The 18742-nt window shown below is 30.0% G+C and overlaps 3 protein-coding genes across 4 annotated transcripts in view; 2 read left to right on the top strand and 1 right to left on the bottom strand.

The window, feature by feature from the left end:
- Window positions 1-1013: 1013 nt before the first annotated feature.
- On the bottom strand, window positions 1014-1490 carry LOC112692765 (general transcription factor II-I repeat domain-containing protein 2A-like). The gene has a single exon (XM_025567556.1). The coding sequence runs from the start codon at window positions 1488-1490 to the stop codon at window positions 1014-1016; it is 477 nt and encodes a 158-aa protein (XP_025423341.1).
- Window positions 1491-7537: 6047 nt separating this feature from the next.
- LOC112692726 (glutaredoxin-2, mitochondrial-like) lies at window positions 7538-9849 on the top strand. 2 transcript variants are annotated; one of them, XM_025567491.1, is made up of 4 exons: window positions 7538-7672; window positions 9355-9472; window positions 9537-9641; window positions 9705-9849. In XM_025567491.1, the coding sequence occupies exons 2-4, from the start codon at window positions 9377-9379 to the stop codon at window positions 9801-9803; spliced, it is 300 nt and encodes a 99-aa protein (XP_025423276.1). In that variant the 5' UTR covers window positions 7538-7672; window positions 9355-9376; the 3' UTR covers window positions 9804-9849. The 2 variants fall into 2 exon arrangements, with proteins under 2 accessions (XP_025423276.1, XP_025423275.1); XM_025567490.1 differs by having other exon boundaries at window positions 7539-7667.
- Window positions 9850-14620: 4771 nt separating this feature from the next.
- LOC112692764 (zinc finger MYM-type protein 1-like) overlaps window positions 14621-18742 on the top strand; it is a 10420-nt gene continuing 6298 nt past the window's right edge. Inside the window, exons 1-4 of the mRNA XM_025567555.1 lie at window positions 14621-14868; window positions 16311-16430; window positions 17496-18342; window positions 18405-18735. Coding sequence (XP_025423340.1) covers window positions 17981-18342; window positions 18405-18735 — 693 coding nt within the window. The 5' untranslated portion in view covers window positions 14621-14868; window positions 16311-16430; window positions 17496-17980. The remainder of the gene's footprint in view (window positions 14869-16310; window positions 16431-17495; window positions 18343-18404; window positions 18736-18742) is intronic.

Here is an 18742-nt window from a genome sequence, read left to right as displayed (position 1 = left end):
ATATTCAATACACTTATATTATAGTACATGCCGCACCACGCCTACATATTTGCCGTACGCAACTAAATATAAGAAATAGGGAGAAATACGTCATTTTTGGTTCGGTCAAGGTGTAGTGGGTTAAATTCCTTCATAATGATAGCAAGAAATGGAAAGATTACTATGTAATTTTTAAATGTATTTTGTAGACCTGAAATATAGGCCTGGGTACGCCTATGATTTTAATTAATATTGAATATAAACCTCATAATTATCAACGTAGGTATTTATTGTTATCTCTACAGCCTACAATTCATTTAATAACAACGATGTGATACACATTAAGTCTATTGCGCTATTGGCCGAAAAACTTATTATTAATACTATCTTATCGTCGATTTGTTTTCGTAAATAAATTTATTTCTTCGTTAATTTTTTGTACACGATTGAAATTTGACAGTTATGTTCTAGACCAGGGGTGTCCAACTTGCATGGCCTCAAGGGCCAAAACTTAAACCTCTGATCTGGTTGCGGGCCATATACTAATTTTATTAAAGTAACAACAAAATAGTGAGAGGTATAAAAATAATTAAAACAAAAAAGTAGTATTATTTCTTTTATTGCTCAACATCTACATTTTTCATATATACAGGAAATGTAGACTCTACATTGTAGAGGTAGTTTTTTCAAGAACTAAGACAAACATTGTAATAATAATGAAAATATATCTAATGTGAAGACTGTGGTCGATCGGCTTCATCCACCAATGAAGAAATGTCCACTGCCAGTTCAGTTGTAGACAGTCTCATGAGATGACGTAAGGTAGAATCGGTAAGGTTGCTTCAGTTGGGGTTTTTAATGTATTTCATGTAGGAAAAGGCACTTTCACATATATATGTGCTTCCGAACATTGATGTCATTTTCAGTCCAAAATCTCGCAGGTTTGGGAATTTCTCCTTAGACAGCAATTTAAAAAATTCAGGTTCCTTTTCTTGTCGGGTGATTAGAAACATGTCATCTTGAAGGTCACATAACTAAAGTTGTAAGTCAGGTGGTTGATCTTCAATGGATACTCCAAGAGGATTATTATAAAGTAGTACACTGCTTTTGAGACTTTCAATATCTTTAAATCGTGTATTGAATTCATTAATAACTTGTTGAATTTGTGAACTGCAGCATGAAAAGTCAATATTTTTCTCACTGTTGAGTTCTTCTGCTAGTTTCAGGTAGCTAGGGAAGTGTGTTAGGTTGTTCTTTTCCAAAGCATGTTTAAACACGTTTAGCTTATTCCAGAATCCGTTTATTATTCCGACCAAATCTGAAACCGTCTGGTTTCTTCCTTGAAGACTCAAGTTTATACTGTTAAGGTGATTAGTCAGATCTGTTATAAAAGCTGATTGTCTTAAGAATTCTGGATCCTGAAACTTATCTTCCAGTTCAGTTGTATCGGATGAAACGTATTTATTAAGAAATGCAGGGATTTCCTTTCTTATGGAAAAAAATCGTTCCATGCACTTTCCTGCACTCTACCACCTTACATGGTTGTACATTAGCAAGTCTTCATACTCAGCCTCTGTTTCCACTAAAAACTGCCTAAGTTACCTGTGTAAAAGGGATCGATTTCCACCTCTAATCATATTTATAATTTTAATCACGGTCTGAAAAACTTGATCCTGCTTGACTAATTTTCCACATAAAGCTCCCTGATGTATAATACAATGTATTGTCGGACAAGTAACACCATTCTATCGAAGCAGACCCACTAATCCAGTTTTTTTTACCAGTCATTGATGGGGCCCTGTCTGTTGCTATAGCTGAACATTTATTAAAGCCTCCAATTCTGTCAACTGTTTTCTTCAAAGCCTCATAGGCGTCTTTTCCTTTTGTTGTTCCTTAAAGAGGACAAATATCAAATAGCTCCTCTTTACTAGTAAAATCCTCAAAAGTAGTGCGCACGAATATCAACAGCTGATTTACATCTGATTGATCAGTGCTTTCATCCAGACAAAGTGAGAAATACGAACTTTTTTTAACCAGGCTAAGCTTAAAGTTTTCTATTTTCTCACCCATAGCAACAACCTTTCTTTGTATGGTTTGATGTGAAAGTTGCACGGATTCAAATTTCTCTGCCATTTTGGAATCTTCAAAAGCTTTGGCCATTTCAACGGCACATTTTTTTTAATTAAATTGACATCAGTGAAAGGTTTTTTTGCCCTTGCCAGCTCAAGCGACACGGCATAAGATGCATGCAAAGAATGCGATTGAGAGCGCAATATTTTACTAAACATACCAGTTTGCTGTTTAAGCTTTTTCTTCAAATCTGCAACTAGCGCACACCGACTTTCATTTGTATACGTAGCATACTTCTTTTCATGTATTGTTGTGTAGTGTCTTCTCACATTATATTCTTTAGGCACAGAAACAACATTCATGCACACTAAATACTGCAACTTTCCATTATTGTTAGTAATCAAGTAATCACTCTCCCAACTTTCTTTATAACTCCTGTTCTCACTGTCAATTTTACGTTTTACACTCATAATTGTATTGAAGTTTAAGGAATCAAGACAAAAAATTAAATAATTAACTAAGATATGTAACAGACAACTCGTCGAAGCACACTGGCGCGTGGCGATTAACGGCGCGACGGATAATTGACAGTTTATTATGACTGATTAAAAATAGAACACATATAATTCAGTGAAAACCCGCACACTGATAAGTAATAGTCAACAAAAAACACTTTTGCTCTTTAGTCATTTCTAGTCATGACTAATCGTGTTTTAATATAATTGATAATTATTAAACTGTTTTTGTATATTTTATACCTATAAGTATATACTCGTATATGTATACCTATAAATATTTTTTATTATGCATTTTGTGTTTTTCTTTTTTTCATCTTTTTTTACAATGGTAGCATTTAAAGAAAATAAATGATTTCCGTAAAACCTTACGCGAGTCACAGTTAATAGCATCGCGGGCCGCCAGTTGGACAACCCTGTTCTAGACGTTATCGAGTTACAGTGCGCATGGGGATCGCGAATGGGGTGCAAAGGGGTATACCAGGGACGGCGCGAGGGAAGGGCAATAGGGATAGTTGACCAGGGCCCCGCACCTTAAATTATAATTAAGGCCTCGCGGTTCTGATTTAAATTAACTTAAAATATTTTATTAATATAAATTACAAGACTCAACATTTATTTTGTCCAGGGCCTCGCAAACTTTAGCACTATCTCTGGGATATACTTGCATTCGTCTAAGAACTTCTCTGTTTTAACAAAGATGATCGAATGATTATTTTATATGTCCGGGGTAATAGGCGTGCGCAGGATTTTTTCACAGGGTTTGTAGAATTATTTTAGTAGGTAGGATCAGTGGCGTAGCGAAGGGGGGTGGCTAAGGGGGCTATAGCCGCCCCTATGGGCCGTGTTTATATGTATAATGTATCTTGACTATTTAATAGAATCAATGGATGCTCGTTTTAATCAAAGGCTTATTGATGTTATACCACTTGAAGGACTTATTCCGGCCAATTTAAATATGTATGACGATAAAAATATTATAAAAGCTGCTAAAATATATGTCCAAGATCTCCATGATGATACCTCATCTACAATCAGAACTGATCTGTTCATATGGAGGCAACAATGGAGTCAAAATACTATTCCAAAACCGAATTCTGCTCTTGATTCACTCTCTCATCGCACCAATCTTCGACCTAACATTAAAATACTTTTACAATTATTCGCCACGTTACCAATTACCTCTTTGATACACTGAAACCAAAATTATTATTATTATAAAATTATTATATTAATAAATATTTTTAAAACTATACTAAAATTCTTGGGTTAAATTTAAAAACTTGGTGGTAGATGGTGGGGGGGGGGGTTAAAGGTGAATTCTCATATCCTCTCTTACCTTACTTATCCAAAAAAGTGATTACCCCTGCCATTTAAAAATCCTGGCTACGCCATTGCTTCCGACCGAAACCCATCTACCACAACCTCAACCAAGGTCATATGCAAATATAACTTCCAACCAAGAACTACCCAACACTCAAACAAACCAATTGGACACAGGTACTATGCTAATCAGTTTTTCGATTTTAAAGCACTCATTAATCCACTTTTCTCTCTTCTAACTACAGTCCCCAATAAACTAATACAACAAAATGATAAATAATTCTTCTACCTCCAAATCATTATTAATACTCCTATGGAACACCAATGGTCTCCAAAATCATCTCAATGATCTACTCTTAACTTTACAAGAAAAACGCATAGATATCGCTCTCATATTTTAAACTCATTTAACAATTAGCAACAAAATTTTTATACTTGGTTACACTTTTCTCCAAATAAATTACCCCGACGGCACGGCTCACGGAGGTGCAGCAATATTTATCAAATCCTCAATTCTATTTTATCCACTTTCCCCGAACAACGAACCACATATTCAAGCGAATTCTATTCAAATTAAACTCGATCACACATCTATTACAATAAATTCAACATACTGCCCTCCTAAGAATTCCATCATCTCATTACAATTTAAACTTTTTTTTAATTCTCTATGCAATAATTTTATCGTAAGTGGCGATCTGAATGCCAAACAAATACAATGGGGTTGTCATTTAAACTCACCCCGTCGTAACTCCATCAGATAACTAATAGTAAAAACTATAACATTCTGTCTCCTTTAAATCCCACCTACTGGCCAACTTCACATAGGAATCACCCCGATGGATTGGACATTTTTATCACTAATATACCAAATAGACTTAAATGTACAAGTTAAAATTTCCAAAATCCATTATCAGATCACTCACCCGTACTTCTTATTATAAATACCGAACCCCCAATAAAACCAAATAGACCTTCATTAAACCAAGGTTCAATGAACTGGGACGCGTTTCAAACAAACCTAACCAATCAAATTAATTTAAAAATTCGCCTTAAAATGGATAAAGACATTGATGAAGCTGTTAACAACTTTACAACCTCTAGTTAATCAGCTGCCTGGAGCTCTTGCACACCAAATTCTACCCCCAATCAAAATAAGTTCAAAATTCCTATTCACATAAGACACCTAATTTTACAAAAGAGAAGGGCTCGGGCCACTTTGTAAAAAATCAAATATTCTTTTGATAAAAGAATTTTTAACAAACTGCACAACTTTAAAAAGAAAAGTAGCTAAACAACGTTTCGATGATTTTATCAAATGTACTGCCTTGTTATCAGAAAAAGGCGGTTCACTTTGGAGAGCTACACGAAAAATACTCAAACATAAATCAACCATTTCTCCACTAAAAAAATAAGATGGAAACCGGGCGATAAATGACACTGATAAAGTTGAAAATTCTTTTCTTCTCTAAACTTATAGAAAAACTAATATTAAAACGCATATATCCAATAATCCAAGAAAATAACATAATCCCCAACTCTCAATTTGGATTTCGGGAAAAAAAATCGACTGTTCATCATATGCACAGGCTTACAGACACTATCTCGTGCTCATTGGAAAAAAAAACAATACACCTCCGCTGTGTTTTTAGATATTTCACAAGCATTTGACAAAGTGGCATCTTAGACTTTAATATAAATTAAAGAAAATCTTACCTCCTTCATACTACCTTCTCCTAAATTCCTACCTAAATTAACGTTTTTTTGCCGTAAACTAGGGCACAGAAATTTCTAACATCTCTCCCATTCAAGTTGGTGTATTACAAGGTGCAGTTTTATCTCCCACGCTATACAATACCTATATACACCGCAGATCAACCTATACATCCTAATACGTCAGTTGCTGAATACGCGAATGATAAAGTTATTTACTATCACACACAAACCTCTTGACAGTTTCGACATCATTACAAAATCATCTCGACCTACTATCTTCCTGGTATATTCAATGGTGCGTAAAAATAAATGAACTAAAATCAATTAATACTACCTTTACCCTCAAATTTCAACACCCTCCACCAGTTTCACTAAACACCAAATTAATTCCTAACTCGAATACGATGAAATATTTAGGACTGTATTTTGATAAAAAACTCAACTGGACTAAACTCAGGGGCGTATTTAGACTTACTTCTAGAGGGGAGGCGACTCAAATTTTTTCTTTAATTCAAAATTTTTGGTAATATTTATATCAGGTGAATTCTTAATATTTGTGGTTTTTTTTTTTTTAATCTAATGCCGGGTCCACTTAGATTGGTCTTTTGTGTAGTTTTTCTTAACACCTATCTGTATTTTGAAAGTTTCGCTTGTGTTTTATCTAATTTTTCACAAAGTATGGACTGGGTCTTCAATCAAAAAATATATATATTTTTTATCGTTATGGGACATATAAACGTTATAAGCAATTGAGCGTTTAACGCTATAAATAATTTAAACGTTATTCAATTTAGGCGTTTAAACATTATACAAATTTATTGTTTGTAGGCAATTGCCTCCATCTCCCCCTCAAATACGTCACTGACCAAACTATCCCTTAATCGGAGACTTTATATTCTCCGCAGTATAATGGGTAAAGCTTCAAATTTTAATTTAAAATCCAAAATCAATTTATACAATCTTTTACTCATACCAATATAGAACTACAGGATACAGCTATAACTGTGTGCTATAACTTAGTGAGGTAACTTGTGATTTATTATACGGTATACCTTGATGTAACAATATGGTTCAGCCAATCAGAGATAATTATTTTAGAAGACACGACACGGCACGGTGTAGTGTGAACCCGGCTTAATACTCTATGGTATAGACAGATCTCCAAATTCGTAGTTAAATCTTTGACCACGGTCATGAACATAATACCAAATAATACTACAATCGATATTAGATTTATTATTATTATTAGGTATTGCGTTACCTCGATGAACTGATTATTATTTGTGTAATTGACAATTATGTATTATACATAATAATGTTATATATTATATATGTTTATATATAATATGATACAGAATAAATTATACCAACTCTCAATAATCAGTTTTAAATAATTAAACAAAGTTTCATCAACAATGTAAAGTAGGCACACGTTTTTGCAGGGTGTGCAGTTGCACACTCTGCACACCCCGTGCACACGCCTTGCACGGGATAGCAGAGAAAACCGCCATCGTCTGCACAACAGCTGATATACATAAGGATATACAAAATGTATGTCAGTGGCGCCGAACCCTATTCAGACCTTGGTTCCACATCTTTTGAAAATTTAGGTTGGAGCGTCTTTGGACGAAGTTTGGATGCCAAACCGTAAAAAGTTTTATAATAAAATTATAGGCCAACATTAATATTTTTTGGATATAAACTATTATATCTCCCTCTCTCACAGGTTAGATTAAGCCATTGGGGAGGATATTTGGATATTGCGGTCTTTTTAAACTCTACTAAATGTTTAGGACTTCAGCTCCAATAATGTGGGTACTATTTACCGTCATGATCTGTACCGTGTTGATAATACAAATATGAAACGATGACGTCATACTTACGTTCCGAGCGATATCACAATATCACGAGTTAATACGATACGGCCATTGATTAAATATTTAATCAATGATACAGCAGTATTTTTTAGCTTTTCGTAATCGTATCATTTTTTGAAAACATTCCCAAAGTTGCAGTTTAAAAGTTCGTGCTTTTTTTGAATCAACGGTTTTGCGACATTTTCAAGTAAGGTGAATCCTATTATAAATTTGTATGTTGTGCAGTATTTATACAAACTATAATCGTAGGTAGCGTTTACTTTTTGTAATAAAGACATTTTGTGCCTTCGTATTGAACAAATGTGTTTGAGTCACCACAGCTAATTAGTGTAAACATTTTGATTTGACCAACATTTATATGCAAATTTGCTTGACATGTTGTCATTGGTGGGGAAAAATTTCCTATGTGCAAAAGTTCAGTTTTTCAGTTGAGACAAAAAACTTCCTTATAAACTTATCTTTATTCATTTGATTAGAAAAGAATTCATCAACTATTCATAAAATTAAAATTGTAATTAAATAAATATTTATTTATAATGTATATATTCATAAGAAAGATATAAAGTTTTCTTAAAAAAATGTTGCTTACATTTTTTTAATTTTAAAAGTCAAGAGATTTTTAAGTTTTCTAATTCTTATCACTTATTATGTAGGATATTTTAATAAATTAGAATATTTTTTATATACATAAATCATAACACTATGACAGATTCTAATACTAGCTACAATACATTGTAATCTACAAAATAGTATCAGTATATATAAGTGATGTTTTAAAAAAAATTATTGCAGTTCTACAACTAAAAGATTTTTTTTAGTAATTTTATATTTTATTATTCATAATAAAAATATAGTCTGCAGGAAATTTATTTCATATTAAAGTAAATGTCGTCTGTATTTGTGGATATCCAAATAAATATATTTTCTCAAATTTGCACTTAAGAAATTCCTTGCCATTAACAATAATGTGTAGAATTATAAATATACTCTATAGACTACTATAAATTTATAACTTTCAGTGAAATAACTTAATAACCAAAAATAGGTAGGTAGTAGGTACATATTTAATAAGATAAATTATGATAGTTGTAAACTACATAGTGTTATCCACTAGTCAAATGATAAAGACATATTATTAATATAATTATTTTGTGCTATCTGGTTCACCATACAATAAGAATTATTTTGTAATAATGAATTAGATTAACTTTTACCTTAGCGATTTCCAACCAAAAATAATAGTAATAATAATAAAATACAGAACATTGAAAAATTTAGAAATTTTTTTTTTTTTTTTTTAAAACTTAGGATTGCTGTAACTCAGTCAATCTTTGAGATAGAAAAAAACAAAGTTTTCAAAGTTGCTTAAAAAAATAGTCTTATCGAAGTCTAGTGTTGAAAATAAGTGTTGCCGTTTAAAAAAATGTATGTTTTGTTGCGCATGCGCACAATAAAAGAATTAAAAATTAAAAAATTATCACAACATGTGTATTTTAGTATTCCCTAGCTCTTCGAAAAAACCAAATTCAATCCAAGGTCACTCTAAACTGAAATATTATGTGTTACCATTTCAGTGAAATACACTGTATAGTTATTTTATTATATTCAAAATTTAACAAACAAAATGAGGAAGTTAGACAATGTTTTTAGCTGAAATCTATATTATTATATTAGTTATTCTATTATAATTATTAAATATATTAACTTTTATTATAATTGCAACCGTCATAGTTTAAATGTTTTATTTCACCTTAGACTTAAATCAAGCATTTTATTGTTGCTTACTAATCATTTCAACTTGATAGAATATATTTAATTTATAATGTATTTAATATTGTTAAATACTCTAACAAGTTGATAAATTAATTTCTTAGTATAAAAGCATCAACGCTTAAAATGGCTGCTACACAGTTTGTTAAAGATGCAATTGCTCATGATCCTATTGTGTTATTTACAAAATCAGACTGTGGCTACTGTGAAATGGTTAAAGAGGTAAAAGTTGAAGTTTGACATTATAGCAATGTAATTTGTTTTAATTTATAAATTTTTGATTTAGATTTTTGATAATATGAAAGTCACTTACAAAGTTATTGAATTGGATAATAGAGAAGACATGGATGATATTCAAGATGCTTTGGAAGGAATAACTGGTGCTCGTTCGGTATATATTTTATCCTCCATAGATCAGTTTAGTTCAATTCATAATGATTTATTTAATGTTTAGGTGCCACGTGTATTTGTTGATGGTGTATTTATTGGTGGCGGTTCTGATGTTAGAAAAATGTCTCAAAGTGGCAAGTTGCAAGAGCTTCTTCAAAAATGAACCTATTTATGACTAATCAAATATAGTTTAAATAAATTATTGTAAAGCTGTGTATATTTTATTTAAGAATAATGACATTACAATAGGATATTGCATTTAATTTGCAACTTTTATAAAAATAAATATTTCTTATAAAATAATAAAAAATTAAATATTATTAAATGATTAATACATAAAAAAAATACACAAATAGCATGTATATAAATAAATAAATAAATTAAAACTTAGCCTGGAGTATTATTATATTCGAAAAGTATGACTGATTTTGAATTAAAAATTTACCATCAGATATAAATAAAATTAATAAAATTACAATTGAATATGAAAAAATGAAGGAATACATGAGAAAAATTAGTTGTTTTACATAGAAATAATTTATTTTAATTGGAGAGATTATTTAAAATTAGTTCTTATTAGACATAGACAGAAGTGGAATTGCATATGATTAAAGGCATAATTTTCCGCAGGCCTCATTGTTAAAGGGGCCTCGCAAAAATATTCTGTTCTGTTTAAAAAATTCAAGTAAATAAAATCATGAAATATTGAAATAATACAAAATATACTTATTAATAGCCTTTGGGGACTTATCTTCTTCTGTATATATAAAAAAGTAAGCTGATTGACTGCTATCAACGCACAGCTCAAACCATTGGACGGATCTGGCTGAATTTTGGCATACAGATAGCTATTGTGATGTAGACGTGCGCTAAGAAAGGATTTTTCGAAATTTTGAATTTAAAGAGTTGAAATCGGTTTAATATTTTTTGACCAGGTCGATAACTGCGCTATTGAAAATGAATTATATTAAATAAAACTTAAAAAATTATTAAAAACTATTAATTTTATTTTTGGTAGTAAATGACGGGTATTGCATAAATATTAAACAAAAAGATCCCGCAACAGGTGCCAAAACAAATAAGAATGTTAGTTCAAAAAATTATTATGCATATCGGTTGATGATTAGACGCGATCAGGACTAAGTTATTTTACGATGCATAAGATTTGTCAACAATTCATGGTCGAAACATATATAAAGATAGATAGCGAACGATTTCGATACTTCGATTTCGATTCAATCAAAAAAAGCTGCGTGCAAAAGATTCTCAAGACAATTGTTAGATATTGGAGATGGGAAAGTTACTACAGATGAAACGGGATGTATAAAATTACCGAACGATTTCTGCACAATCATTTATTCGCAAGATGCTCTCATTGACCAGATATGTCCCAGTGTACACAGTCAATACACAAATCATGAGTGGCTGGCAGAAAGAGCAATTTTAGTAGCAAAAAATGTGGAGGTCAACGAATTGAATCTCAAGATACAAAATTTGTTACCAGAAAACTTGGTGTCATACAAATCTAGATACAGTTTGCGATGCTACTGAAGTTGTAAATTATCCAACAGAATTTTTAAACTCATTGGATTTACTAGGCATGCCACCGCATAATTTACAATTGATCATTACAATTTACCATCGATAAAATACCTCCTTCAGAGTCATTTAAAGTTGTAATACATGCAGATAAAAAACCACTAGAAGAACATAGAGGCAGGTATAATGCACCAACGGCAAATGAAGTTGCTTTAGTGTTAGTAGATCAGCAGTTTGATCGAAGAGACATCATCCTCGAAAACCGAAGTAACTCACTTCACCGTATCAGTAACATACGACGCACTGCAGTATCCTTTAATGTTTTGTTGGGGGGATGATGGGTATGCAATCAATATACCACAACGCGATCCAAAAACCAAGTTACCGCTTAAAAAAACTGTCTCTGCATCAAGTTTTTACTCATATAGAATAATGGTCAGAGAAGGGGAAGACAACTATTTAGTTAATTATCGTTCTCTTTTCAGTCAATATTTGGTAGATGAATACGCAAAAATTGAAACTGAAAGACTAAATTACATCAAAAACGACCAGGCCAAATTGCGTGCAGATAGTTATATTCATTTAAAAGATGCGATTGGATGACGAGACATAGAAGCTAATCAGTTAGGCCAAATGGTTATACTCCCGTCAACTTTTACTGGTGGGCCAAGGTACACGCACGAAAGAATACAAGATGCTATGACCTATGTTAGACATTACGGTCGTCCTGACCTTTTTATTACTTTTACATGTAATCCTCGCTGGGACGAGATAAAAGAGCTCTTACTTCCCGGTCAAAGATCATATGATCGACATGATATAATTGCAAGAGTGTTTCGGTTAAAAGTCAAAAAGACCATGAACTTATTGACAAAAGGTAAAATATTCGGAGAAGTGAGATGCTATAAGTATTCAACAGAATACCAAACTGTAGAGAGGTTCAGGTAGTTGTAAGCTATAACTTATCGAATAGGTTATGATAATAATCATTATCTTAAAAACTAAATTAATATGTATAAAATATTTTTCAAAAATCTTAATTAATTTAAATTTCAATAGATTTAACAAAATTTAATCTTGGCAGGTTACATACATTTATATACTTAAACCCGGCAACAACGGGTAATTCAGCTAGTAGCTCTAGAAAATACATAAATATGCATAATAATATGCATTTATATACATTAAAAAAAAAAAATGACCATATAGTACACAAAATTAAATGAGTCCATCGTAGGGGCGTATTTTAGGGGGGGGGAGAAATAGCCCCTTCCCCTGAATCCATATTTAATGAATCGATTATATGTGAGATATACATTTCAATTTTTTTTAATGTGGATCATTTTATAATGAAATCAAATTACACGTAGCTGTGAATATTGAATTGGGCTTTTTGTCGAGTCCATACTTAGTGAAAAATTAAATAAAACAAGCGTAAATTTCAAAACACAGACAGGTGTTATAAAAAAACTACACAAAAGTCGATTCTAAGTGGATCCCGCATTAGATTTAAAAAAAAAAAAAAAACTATAATTATTGAGGATTCACCTGATTTAAATATTACTAAACATTTTACTTGTATATTTTGAGCCTGAATTAAAGAAAAAATTTGAGTCCCCCCCCCTAGAAGTAAGTCTAAATACGCCACTGGTCCACCGGATGTAAATTTATCTTTAAACTCCGAAACAAAGCTTTGTAGTCGGCTACTCATAGATTGTTATACTTTTGGCCTTACACAATGTTACAAAATATATTTGTACGACGTTTTATGTATGAATCGACGTTGCATGATTACGAGACGCAAGAACAATGACGGATAATAATCAACTGAACTGAACATTAAACAAATAATCTATAATTCTATATCGACATCCGGTTGATATCCAGCGGGTTAGATCGATAGATTAGATAGTTTAGAACGGTTAATACGGGTTTATAGCAGTGTTTCCCAACTTCTTTTACCTGTGGAACCTTTGCAGGAGCTTAAACGTTTAGTATATGTTATATAGTTTTTTAATTTGAAATTTGAAAAATTTGTCAAAATATGCAAAATAAGCATAACAATTTTAAAACATGCATTCTCCTGCAAAATCTATCAAATATGCAAAAATATGCACATTCAAATTTTAGATTTGATATCATGACACTGAGAAACAAATTTATTTCGGACTCTGCTATATTTAACAGTAATTAAAAAAAAGTATGCAAAAGCTAGAAGTCTCTAAGCTTATTTATTAATGATTACTAAACGGTATGAACTCTAAACGTGTATACAGATTATTTAATTTCAACACAATAGTATTTAGATTACTATTAATAAATGTGAAAAATACATACGAATATAATATCAATATATCCTATCGCAGTCATAGATGCACGCAGCGGCAAACACTGTGGAACTCGAAGTGTAGACTATAGCTTGTATACTATAAATAAATGATAAAATACTGCAGAATTCCATATACTATCAAACTTAGTTTTGTTTTTCATTAAAATAGATCATAATTTATTTTTTCCATTACATTCCAATATTTGTAATGATTTTAGAATACATTCGTTAGTCGTATGACTGGGTGTTTAATCTGTGTTCAGTGATAAAAATAACGTTCAAGTTACTTCGGTAAGTAATTTTACAATTATTTTACATTCAAAAACAACATTAAATTTTGATTCGTATACAATCATTGTTGGTGTGAATACTAGAAATACTAAAACTAGTCATAGGATAAAATTCCGTAATTCACTAGAAAACGGTTTTGAGAAAAACTGGCTTATATTTTGCATTTCTAAAAATTATAACATTTCATAAGCTTTCCTTTAAGTGTAATCAATATTTTTTCTAGGTCATTTTTGACAAGGAATACAACAGTGGCGCCGAAGTCCATGTTTATGTATGGCAGCTGCCATATATATAAACATTTAAGGGGGGGGTGGGTCCAGAGGAAAATAAAATGATGACAATTAATAGAAATAGGATCACAAATTATTAAGTAGTATTGCCCACTTCGAGTATTTGGTATTACATATACATTATTTCGTTGATCAATTAACACCAAATAGTTCATAATAATACGATCATTACTGATTAGTAAGAACAGTAACAACTAATGGTGCATTTTGGATAGAACAAAAATAAAAATAAAAACCATCAACCAAAATAGACATTCGCCGACTGGCGACCACCCACTCCACTAACATACGTATATTACATTATTAGCGTCTATTATGTTATCAAAAATGCAACATTTAGTCCATTATAGTGTTTATAAATAGCTAAAAATTCCTATAAATTATGATACACTATCGTTGAAAATCAACTGTACCTTCAGTTTAGTGTAATAACTAATAAGCCAGCTATAATTCAAAAAGACTGTGACATATATTTATATTATTTAATTGGTTTTATTATTTAACTTTTAAGAATTTTTAATTTTTTAATTGTCTAAGAATATTAAGTACAAATCAACCTTATAAAGTAATTTATTTAATACCAAAAACTATGAGTTCTGTTTGTAAATGTGATTGCGGGAAATTAAGTTCATCAATGAACGATAAAAATTGGAATAGACATATTAACTCATGTAAAGTATGAACATTTAAAAGAAACTCGCATGATATAAAATCGTTTTTTTCTGGAAACAAGAATAAAAAAAGCAAATTGATTCACCAAATTACTGCTGTAAAAAATAGTAAGTACCTACATAATTTATTTAAATGTTTTATTTTGTTTTAAAATAAAAATACAGATATATTATAAATATGTATTATTTTAAATAATTAATACTGATCTTAATTATAATATTTAATATGATTAGTTTTTACTTATAAGTTCTGTACTACCAACTTATTGTACTATAACCTACCTATGTGGCTATGTTCTATTAGTTATTACCAGGGTTAGGATATGTATGCAACAGCATGATTTCTTATGCGACTTCTGAATATTGATTTTGTCAATAATGTCCACGAATCACCTCATGATGAGATAAATGGTGGTGTTTTTATTTTGCATGTTTTTGCATATTTTAGATAAAATGGATATTATTGCATATATTGAATAAAATTAATATTATTGCATATTTCAATTATATGAATGCAAAAAATGAATGTATTATAGTATATTTCGTATTTAATTCTAGCCCCGCTGATAAAAGTGTTATGTGCACCACAGCATATTATAGTATATTATTATTATACTTATTATTATTATTATTATTGTTAAGTATGTATATGTTAATATGTGGGGACAAATGCTGACATTCGTGTAACAACCAAGCAATTGTAAAATCGTTCTTTCTATATTATAATTTTCAGCGACTCAATAAAATAAATACTTTTAATAAAATTGTTGAATTGAGAATTTCCTCGTGGTGTTTTTTTTCTAAAGTGCGAACTTAAAAAACGTTACTGTAATGCCAACGGACCCTACCGAGTTTACCCGATCTGGCATACAACAAAAGTATAAAACTTGATTTTTTTTATCAAACATAAATTTTATTTTGAATTATTTTATTTTATTTCTCTATTATATTATATTAAGACAAACAACCAACCACTGATGTAATTCAATAAATATTTTTTTTTATTTTTATTACTATATTTTTGTATTTATCTTATAAAAATTTAAATCTACATTTTTGCATATTTTGGTAAATAAAATGCATATTTTACAATTTTTTTTATTTCATACAAATCCTAGTCCTGATAATTACATTAATTTATCCCACTACTGTTAATTTGGAGTATAGAAAAGTAAAAAAAATGCTTATATGTGTAAAAAAAAATATATTAGTTAAAAAAGATTTTTCTGATGATTGATTTTATATATGATTTTATTTTATGTACTTACATTTTTGTACCTACTTATACATTAACAAATGATAATTTGTACATATTACATGCTCACATAGTTTTTTGATAATCAATTACCTTATTGAATATACAACTAGTCTTGAGATAAACTCATGATTGCAAAATAAAGGTATGTGCCTATCCATATTAAACAACTTTTTTTTAAGTATTTATATACTTAATTGTGAATATGTACCTATATAACTCATAATCGTTTGATGATTAATATCCTTATTGAATATACAACTAGAACTAGCTTTAATTTAATACATATTTTTAGCTATTTTTGATGTGAACAATGATTTAAATGAAGACCAAAGTACTCCAGTTAATAAAGAATCATTGGTTGAATGTGAAATTCAAAAAGATACTGAGATAAGCTCATGTTTGCAAAATAAAGGTATGTACTTAAATTATTTGTCATTTTTTATGTACCTATTTATATATTTTGAATATTTAGTTTTTTTGTACCTTTGCCTATAATGATAAAAATAATAATATAAATAATAATCTATAAGATAAAGTAATAGTGATGTACGAACAGCGAAATAACATGTTTTTTCCATTTTTTTAAAAGCATAACAAATATTATGTAGGGGGTACCTAACATATCTATTTAGCTAAAAGAAAAAACATAGGTATAATAATTTATAATAATAAGATAAAAATACAATTCAATTAAAACTAATAATTAATTTAGTAAGTATTATTTAAATAACACTAAAAAAAAAAATGTTTATCAGAAGTAGTAGGTATCTATGGAAACAAATCAAAATGTAATACATTGTAACCTGCAGACATTAAAATTTTAGCAGGGCTATGTGACAAATATTTAGTTTTAAAATTTGACAGATAAAATGTAGGTTTATTTCTGGAGTTGATTGTATTTACCTTAAATTTTAATTCTTCAAGAAGTTCTACACAATAAGTCATCTTATGCAATAATTTGATTAAGAATCTTAAATTTAATGCTATTTTATGTTTTTTAAAGAATCAATTTTAAATAAATTACCAATTGTATTATATCCTAATTCCTGACTGAGGGGTTCTTTTCATATTACAATTATATGACAGATATCATAAAAAATTATTTTGAATTAAGGAAAGGCATGTATATTGTCTAATATTGTCAGTGTTCCATAACCTAACCATATTAATGTAGCATATTTTATTTGAGATCTAACTAATGAGAAATATAGTTTTTGATGCTGAGCTATCGTAGAAACATATACATATGGGTTTTAAAAGACCTAATTTCATAAATGACTTATTGCAAACATAATCGACATGTTTATTATCAGTTTTATAATAGGTTAATCATTATAATATGTGTATTGTGTTCTTAATATTGATACTTAATTTTATTTGATAGTTCATTAGAATAAAAAAGTTCTAAATAAAATTTATATGTTACCATGAGTCTATTTACTTAGCATAATTTTTGAACTGTCAACTTTTATTTTAGATGATATGGATATGGATATAATTAAAAATGATCCAGCAATTTTTGCTAAAATGTCTATTTTGTCACCGGAAATTAAAGATTACATCTTAAAATTTGGTCCTTGTCAACCGTTACAAGATGATTTACCTAATAAAATATTTCCTTATGAAATTAACAATGAAAAGATAAAAAGAAGTTTTAATGATAAACATTATTACAGAATTTTGTCTGATAAATCAAAATGCCATCGTGATTGGTTGTCTTATTCATTAAGCAGAAATAAAATATTTTGTATTCATTGCATGCTTTTTGGAACCAATTTGCATAGTAATTTAGAAAAATCTTGGACCAAAGAAGGGTTTAATAAATGAAAAAATTGTTCATTTGCTATTCAATGACATGAATTAACTCCAGATCATGTAACATCATCTTTAAAATGTAAATTACGTCAAAACAATGTGCCAATTTTGCCTTCAATTGAAAATAATAGAAAAACTCAGATAGCAATGAATAGACAAGTTTTATTAGAGCTTATAGACATTGTAATATACATGGGACGTCATAACCTGGCATTTCGTGGGCATTATGAGGATTGGTCTTCAAATTCTCGAGGTAATTTTAAGGACTTGGTTATGTTAATGTCTAAAAATTCCGGACCATTAGCGGAACACATAAACTGTATTCAACAAAATGGAAAACGTGAAACATCTTTTATTTCATGGCAAAGACAAAATCAGTTGATTGAAGCTATTGCCGAAGATATTTCATTTCAAATACGATCATTTATTAAAACTGTAAGAATGTTTAGCATATCGATTGATACTACATTTGATGCATCTCGTAATGAACAAATATCATTTATTATACGGTAAATAAATACAATTATTTTAACTAATATGTTTTGTTATGTTATATTAATATATTTTTTAGATATGCTGATGAAGTGACTGGTGAGGTTCATGAAAGACTATTAGCAGTAAAGGAATCACCAATTACATCTGGAAAAAAATTATATGACATTTTTGTAAATGTAATGGAAGCTGAAAATTTGAATTGGAAAGAAGAGCTGGTTGGTCAGTCATATGATGGAGCTAGTAACATGCGTGGTAACTATAATGGCCTCCAAGCTCATATTAAAGAAGAAAGCCCACAAGCATTATTTGTGTGGTGTCACTCCCATCGTTTGGCTTTGGTAGTAAAACAAGCAGTATCATGCAACTTCAACGCAGTTGATTTATTTGGCAATTTAGAAACTCTCTATGTTTTTC

This window comes from Sipha flava, unplaced genomic scaffold (assembly GCF_003268045.1).
Source record: "Sipha flava isolate LNK unplaced genomic scaffold, YSA_version1 76_pilon_pilon, whole genome shotgun sequence".
Taxonomy (NCBI): domain Eukaryota; kingdom Metazoa; phylum Arthropoda; class Insecta; order Hemiptera; family Aphididae; genus Sipha; species Sipha flava.
Note: the sequence above shows the minus strand (reverse complement) of the source record. Positions and strands in the feature narration are given on the sequence as shown.

Excerpts from the sequence above, each read along its gene's own strand:
- LOC112692726 (XM_025567491.1), top strand. The coding sequence starts at position 9,377 with ATGGCTGCTACACAGTTTGTTAAAGATGCAATTGCTCATGATCCTATT. Across the intron at positions 9,473-9,536 it reads ACTGTGAAATGGTTAAAGAG|ATTTTTGATAATATGAAAGT; the intron begins GTAAAAGTTGAA and ends TTTTTGATTTAG. Across the intron at positions 9,642-9,704 it reads GAATAACTGGTGCTCGTTCG|GTGCCACGTGTATTTGTTGA; the intron begins GTATATATTTTA and ends TTTAATGTTTAG.
- LOC112692765 (XM_025567556.1), bottom strand. The coding sequence starts at position 1,490 with ATGGAACGATTTTTTTCCATAAGAAAGGAAATCCCTGCATTTCTTAAT.